At 38.4% G+C, this 7,848-nt stretch overlaps 1 protein-coding gene across 5 annotated transcripts in view; it reads left to right on the forward strand.

Annotated features, from left to right (window-relative positions):
• The window catches only part of cfap74 (cilia and flagella associated protein 74), a 56,014-nt gene extending 50,329 nt beyond the window's left edge, over positions 1-5,685 (forward strand). For 4 of the 5 annotated variants that reach the window (XM_046396892.1, XM_046396896.1, XM_046396893.1 and 1 more), the window contains 5 exons: positions 1,156-1,310; positions 1,540-1,672; positions 3,475-3,611; positions 3,743-3,877; positions 5,088-5,685. In XM_046396892.1, the coding sequence (XP_046252848.1) occupies positions 1,156-1,310; positions 1,540-1,672; positions 3,475-3,611; positions 3,743-3,877; positions 5,088-5,192 (665 nt within the window). In that variant the 3' untranslated portion in view covers positions 5,193-5,685. The remainder of the gene's footprint in view (positions 1-1,155; positions 1,311-1,539; positions 1,673-3,474; positions 3,612-3,742; positions 3,878-5,087) is intronic. The other variant, XM_046396894.1, reaches the window with a different exon arrangement.
• Positions 5,686-7,848: the final 2,163 nt, after the last annotated feature.

The following is a 7,848-nucleotide window of genomic DNA, read 5'->3' on the forward strand; positions in this document are numbered from 1 at the left end:
TTTTTTTAATATGTCAAAGAAAATATTCCATATGTATTAACATCTTTATGTAACAGGATATATATATGTGAGAAGGTCCTGTATACAACTCATAACTTAATGTTTGTCTCGTTCTCCAGAAGATAAAATATAAAATGCTAGAGAAATGCAAGGAAAAACCAAAAACTTTTCTGAACAGCCATTAGCCAAAATATCCATTAGTAAGTGATATGTTTTAACATGAGGTACTTTCTTTCATATACCGGGTATTAATAATTGATAAACTACTCAGCCATGATTTTTCACTTTTTTCACTTAAGTACAGTGGTAGTGTGAATACAGGTAAAATCCACTAGGCCTTATAGAGTTCCCTCCATACAGAACCAGTTTTTGTAGTCATGCCAACAACAGAAAAAGATGCTGTCACTGTTTCAAGTTTTATGAGGGATGCGGTCTGTGCAGAAGATCCTGGATGTCTGTTTTTGTAGATTTAGTGTACAAACAATGTTCATGGGTATTTGTTTAGCACAGTTTCATGCTTATTCAGTTCTTTGCATTCCGATTACTATTATTATTATTACTATTATACTTTTTAAAAATTTGAATAAAAGCAGATATTAACAAGAACGCTTATGTCGTACATTTAATACTTTGTTTTTTTGTAGTTTTCAACAAAAGTGCCTGAAAAGTGCCTATTTTTCATTTAATGATTATTAGTTGCTCCTTTTTTGAGCTACACCATAAACTAGCCAGGCTCATATCACAATATTGCAGTTATAGCAGTATCAGAAAGTAAAAAGAAAATGTAGCTATAGTAGATATTTTATAGTAGAACCATTATATAGAGCACCGACACCTTTCAACTCTATGACTCTTTGTCACTATAAAAAAAATCAGGAGTCCACGTCATGTCTGTATCATTAACAGACTCTCAAATATCAACATTAATCATTTTATAGTGATTTTTATATTTTTTTTTTGCTAACGCTAATCAATGTGGTGGTCTTGACAACATTTTCACATTTGAACTCTCAATCAGAGCACACAGCTAACAAGGAAAGATGAGACAGGTGGTCCTATCAGTTAAGCAAAATAAATACAAGGTTTATCTGCTTTATTATTTTTAACAACAGCAGCAGAAGTAACAGTATCTTGTGTCTTTCAAATCTTGTACAGGAACCCAGAACTACAGCGGGCTGAGTGTGTTTAGTGTCACGCCAGTAGAGGGCAGCATTCCTCCAGGACAGAGCCAGGACATTACTGTCACCTTTCAACCTGACCACTCATCTGTCAACTACTCTGACAGACTAAGCATAGAGCTCAAGAATAAGGTCAGCAGAGCACCACGCACACAAAGACACACATACTGAATACATTTCTTCACACAACCTGACCTTGGCCTCAATCACTGCTTTAAAAAAAATCTCATGGTCCACAAAAAATGCTGTCCTCTCATTGTGCTCTTATTATCCAAACGTACTTTAGCTACCCATATGTCCTCTATTCACTCTGGTCTTCATGATACAACAACCTTAACCCTGTACTATTTTGGTCTCTCAGAGTGAAGTGTGTGTGATGGATCTGAAGGGTGCAGCTTCATCACATAACATGTATCTATATGGAGGAGACCTACTGACAGTGCCCATTGAGTCCCTTGTCTCTCCACTGACAACCAATCAACCTCAGCTCACAGGTATCAACTCTGCCATCTTCAACTTTTTAGTCACTTCTGATATGATGAATGTAATGCTAGTTTATTGGAATACATATACAGTGTGGAATGGATAAATGTAGCACTGTTTATCTATATATATTATCCATGGAAACTGACTCAAGTGTATTATCTAACATAGTGAAGGGTTAAACAAGACAGGGAACTCAGGCAAAGATCATAAAGACCCTGACAGTGTAAAGATGACAAACAACTCCCAGACACATTCCATAATTCATGCAAGCATGGGCAGAGTATGAGATGTTGAAATGCTAATCATAGCATGCTGACAGCCCATGTTCACCCATGTTCAGATCATACTTCATCTCCAAATTGATGTGTGTAAGTAGGCACACCTTTCAACCAAAGTTACTGTGATTTTGACTAAATGGAAGAGGTGTTGGTGCATTAAAATAACATTGTTAGTTGGATATAACCTAAACTTTGCTCTAACTGGGTCAAAGAAACAGGACTCCTGTGGGAAAAGAAATGTGAGTTTGAATGTGAAAGCCTCCCATTGATACCCAGCAAAATTCTGCATATTTAGAGAGTCTTAGAGTCTTGGAGGAAGTTAATGGACCCTAAAAGCATACTTCAAAATGTTTACAATACATCTAGTACTTATTTTTGAATGTATGTTACACATACACTGTCACACGCACATTTTTTGGTTGTATTGTCCATTTCATCCATGCAGCCATTGGTTTTCATTTATTTTCACAGAGCATGAAAATAAATTAGCAGACTCTTTAAAGTTACTTGAGTGGTGTTAGCCAATATTCTGAACATTAGATCAGCATGAATTCTTGTTAGTGTCACATTATTGTTACATAGTCCAATGGTCTGTACTGGCATAATGGAAGGGTTTGAGTGATGCAAATTTTGTCATCTGACTATGTCTGTGTGAGTCTGCATGCAGCCCAAAATTTATGTCCACACAGACCAAATGTGTCAACATACATATCAACACATCAGTGAATGAATACACCCAGGGTAATATAAACAGAACCATGTGGAGGCATTTGAAAACAACACATTATTTATAATTGGATTTGTAGGAACTAATGAATGAAATAAATGAATGGAAGCCAAATGATGTGCGAAATAGCAGAGTTAGCAGCTGGGTTAGAGGCAGTACTTACACACAGCAGTGCTTCGAGCTAAATGCTAACTCTAGAATGCTAACATGCTACAGTTCTGATTACAACAGTGTAAACATGCTGCTGTTTAGCAGGTATAATGTTTATCATGTTTGTCAGCTTAGTTAAGGTGTTAGCATGCTAACATTTGTCAGTTGTCACAGTACTGCTGAGGCTCATGGGAACCTCAGTAGTTTTTGCAAGTATTTAAGCAAAGTAATGGAGAAAGTGACCTGGTGATGGCGCTATATGGAAAATCAAGGTGTCAACAAAATAATCTGAGGATGATAAGAATGTCTGAACCAAATTTCATGACAATCCATCTGTTGTTGAGACATTTCACTAAAAACCACAGATGTGGACTTAATGGTTGCACTCCACCCAATCCACCCAATAGCTGTTGCGATACTTCAGCCTGGACCAACCGAACAACTGACAGACAAATTGACATTTCCTATAGTCATGTCACTGAGAATGCCAGAATTACATTTAAGTTTCTAAATGACTCCATCCCTTTTTTGCATCCCGGGGGATACAAATGAACTGCTCCAGCAAATTCCACTGACAGTGAGCGTTAAAATGAAGTCAAGTGAAGTATGACTGTAGTAAAACTTGTAAAACTGCTTGTCTGGTTCTCTCCATTAGCAGAGCCTGTGGTGATGGAGAAGCCCACCATCCCTGTGCTGGTGACCCTGCGGGCCAGCTACAATGCAGGAGCCATTGCACCTGCAGTGAGAGAGCTGCAGGTGGGATGCATCCGCTCCACACAGCTCAGTAACAAGGTACTTAAAGTCATGAGATACTGACAGCCCAAATATCCTGAACAACAGATGCAGGAATTTTAGTCCCTATCTGCAACTGACTGCTGCCATATATTATATTGATTTTGTCTTGAGTCTCTGTTTTTCCCCAGAGTGGTGAGTTTCTCTGGGATAACGTGGCATCCCTGCAACAGCAGGGCTTCAGTGTAGAGCCCAGCAAGGGCACTGTGGAGGCAGGCCACAAACGCACCATCACTGTCACATGGACCCCCCGCAGTGGTTACAAGGTGAGGAAGAGATGATTTTTATCATTATCATTATTATTGATAATGGAAAAAAATGTTTATAGGAGACAGTGTATAAGGAAGTTTGCTTGAATCTGACTTCTAAATACGTCTGTGGGGCTTTTGTTGACAAAATCTGCATATTACAGCTAATGCTGTAATCTGTTTTTCTATTGACCAGTGTCCATAAAGCATCTACAACCATGTTTTAAAATAATATTCACAATATATATTGTAATATTAATTACATCAAAGGGTCTTTTGGTAAAAAGTAAATTACTGATTGCAAACGAGGTTGCTGCTTCATCTGTCAAGAGTTTAGTATTCTAATGTTCAAAATCTGTTTCAGCTTTTCTTAGCCTTGTTTGGATTAAACCCTGGTGAAAGCACTGAATTCAGTGTGTCACTATGTCTCCACACCAGCAATTGCCGTGGGCAGAGGAATTAGGTCTTTGGGTTGTCCATATGTTCGTCTCATTCTCATCAGTGAATTAAATAGAATTTGGTGGTCACTGTGACATCACAAAATATGTTTTTAACTACACCTCAAGAAGTCATGTGCTAATTATGATGAAATTATTCACACAAATGTCTAATAGGATAAAATTGTAAAGTGATGACATTTTCTTTCCTAAAGGTCAAAGGTCAACTTCACTGTGACATCATAATGTTTCCTGTCTGTTAATCAACACAGTAACTCAGGAACAGAAGGGCAGACCATATTTTACATCTAGTTGGATACTGATTGGTGACACTAACTGGTGAAACTGTGCTGATTATAAAGACCATCAGTGCTGCCAGGTTTAACATGTGTGTGAAGCATTCATGATTTAGAATGATTTTGTATCCATATCTGAAGCATTGTAGTCCACCACAAGCTCATGGGTTTTAACGATACTGAGCTTCATGATTGATTGCTGTTGTGCCATTTGCCAAGCTCTCTATCAGTCACATACGTTTTAGAATTCTGCGTAAACATGGATGCAAACTGCAGTTTGGCTGTTCTGCAAAGGCAGACAGCCACAAGACAGTAATTCTAGTTACAGTATAGAAATAGTGTGTTACAAAATTGGCACAAAAATCTTGTGCAGCCACACCATCATCAGCCTTCATCCACCAAAGATTTTTGAGCTTAACTTTACCGTACCAGTTATTTATTTAAGAGATCACTGTCCTGGCTGATTGTGTGTGTGTGTGTGTGTGTGTGTTTCAGCCCTGTGAGGTGGTGCAGACTTGTGTGCCTGTTACTTTGAAGGGGAATGAGACCAATGTTTACAGTGTCACCCTGATGGCTTTGGTCTCCACCACTGCTGAATGACCTCTGCAGTACCTGGATGTCAGCCAGTGGGAATCAGCTCACACACCTTCACACATACTTATCCAATACAGAACACATAAGACATATGATATACTGTACATTCCACATTTATCATCCAACATAAACAAATGGATTAATTATTAATGCTTTTAATGTTATAATTAAATGTGGAATTAATTAAATATTGTTCAAGAATCTGATTTCATTTAACTACAGTGATTGTATAGCTTTCATGAGACTAATACACAAGTCTTAGAACAAGACCGCAATGGTTTGGAATACTGGGGTGTCTGAGCAACACATCAAATGAGTAGCATTTTTAATTTAAAAATATTTTTTCCTGTAAGAGAAAGCAGGTTTCTCAGCAAGTCAGGCATAGATAGAATCCTCCTCTTCCTCTTCCTTCTTCTTCAAAATATTGTGTGTAACTGTATTTTACATGTGCTTTGTCTCAGTTCTTACAACACGTAAAATAAAAAACCTTCACATAAAATCCTGTTTTCCTAATTTTGGGCTCAAAATCGATAGCACACACAATGAAAACAAGTCGAGCAAATTAGGTAATGCATCGTGGGTTTTATGGCAGGACACCAGGCGTTAAAGATTTCAATCACAGTTTACACGTGAAAGGCACAATACAGTGATGCTGGAAACCACAACTGACACTACTGCAACAGAAACCGACAGAACAGCAGAGTAAGTGCAACATCAAAATGCAAAATAGCTGTTAATGATATTTGAGGAAAAATACAATCTTTATTAAACCCAGAACACAGCCTGCCGGTCCATTGCAGCACACTTCACCTAATTCCACCACCAGGGGGGGTAAGTAATGCCAGTTATGTATCCGTGTTATATCATGGTTAAGGGTGTGTCGGCTGATGTAAACCAGCTGATGTATACAGGACACTGTAGCACTGTTAGTAATGAAGAGAAAAGAGTTCATGCTGAGGCTACTAAAGGTTCAGTCTGTGAAATAAAACAGGGTGGCAAGATATTCATATAGATAAATGATGGAAGTAAGTTGTGCAGTCTAAGAGCCACTTGTATGAAATTACAGTCTATTGATCAGGTATAGACTGATGCATTGGTTTAGTATACATGACATGTTTTTTTTTTCGAAGTTAGGCTTAAATGGATGTCAAAATCAAGAATTAGAGCAGAGGTTATCATTCCACTGTGGTGTAAGCTGCCTATTTTTATTATTACATTACACCATGTTATGAAACTTTTTTCCAATACTATTAGATGATTTCACAGGACTATGGTACTGGCAAACACCTTCCCCAAATGTCAACACCGGTCCTCTGGTAGTCATAGAATTCCTGAAACATCATGGAATTTAAAAGTGGTTTACTGTAAAACTTCGTGGCATGCATTTAAACATTAAATCCCATCCTTCCACATGCATAGCAGGACATACTCCGATCAACCGCAACATTAAAACAACCTATTTAATATATTTTAGGTCTTCCTTGTGCAGCCAAAACAGTTCTGACCTGTCAGGGGAAGGGACACAGGACCTCGGGGGGTATTTTGTGGTCACTGGGATCGGAATTTTGGATCCTTTGAGTCCTGTGCATTAAGGGTTAGTGGGAGGGTGGATTCGTCTCACTTCGGTGCATCCCACAGGTTCTCGATCAGACTGGGATCTGGGGAGTCTGCAGGCCGTTGTTGCGGTTTTCAAAAGGTGACGGGGTACATCCAGCTGGGTGGAGGTTGCTACTGACGGGAAGAGCTGTTGCCATGGGTGGGGGTGGTGGCTGTATTTGGTCTGCAATGTTTAGGTGGATGGTGTGTGTCAAAGAACGTCCACATCATTGCCAGAAACCAAGGTTTCCCCACGAAACATTGCATTGTAAACAGATGACTAATGTTATTCCCTTTATCTGTCAGTGGTTTAGTTTTGTGGCTGATCGGTGTATAGGAAAAATGTTTCAGTCTTTCAATTAGTTGGTATTAAGAAGAGTCGAGTACTGACACAAGCACTAATGGACAAACTTTATAATCTGGATTATTTACCGCATTCCTCTGTCACATTTAACTTGCTCAAGTCTTCCAAAGATGAGCATTTATTTGATAAACTCTTAACGATGTCCAGCTCTCTGTGAACTAAGCCCTGTGCATGTGAACAGCAGATGTCAGTAATGCCCCTGAATGGACCAGTTGGATCTGACCTCTCTCAGAGATACATGCTGTAAGCATTTATCAGAGATTGTAGGAGATTATGCTAAATCAGATTACTGTACCCCAACCTGCCTATAAAAAGCAAGGTCATTATGAGCTTAGCCTCATGTAATGTCACTCGTTTTATGAAATGTATGAGATCATATTAGGCAATATTTGTTTTGCCATTTTGCTTGTTTTTTTCTAATCTGATTTCTCCGCTGATCTCTTGTTAATACTGTGAGATAGTGCTACTTATTTACTTACGCCTGTGTGTGTGTGTCTCTGTCTGTCTGCATGTGAATGTAACCCACTGAGTTAGTGAATATGACTTTACAAAATAGCAAAGGAAAATGTTAGACATTATCGGAGGCCAGTCCCGTGTGAAGTATTCTATTTATATACAGTTACTATTTTAAAACAACAAAAGGCTAGTTTGTTGTTCAGAGAAAAGAACAATTATTAAATTACCCTTGCTTTAATGGTTTCC

Source organism: Scatophagus argus, chromosome 8, assembly GCF_020382885.2.
Source record: "Scatophagus argus isolate fScaArg1 chromosome 8, fScaArg1.pri, whole genome shotgun sequence".
Taxonomy (NCBI): Eukaryota; Metazoa; Chordata; class Actinopteri; family Scatophagidae; genus Scatophagus; species Scatophagus argus.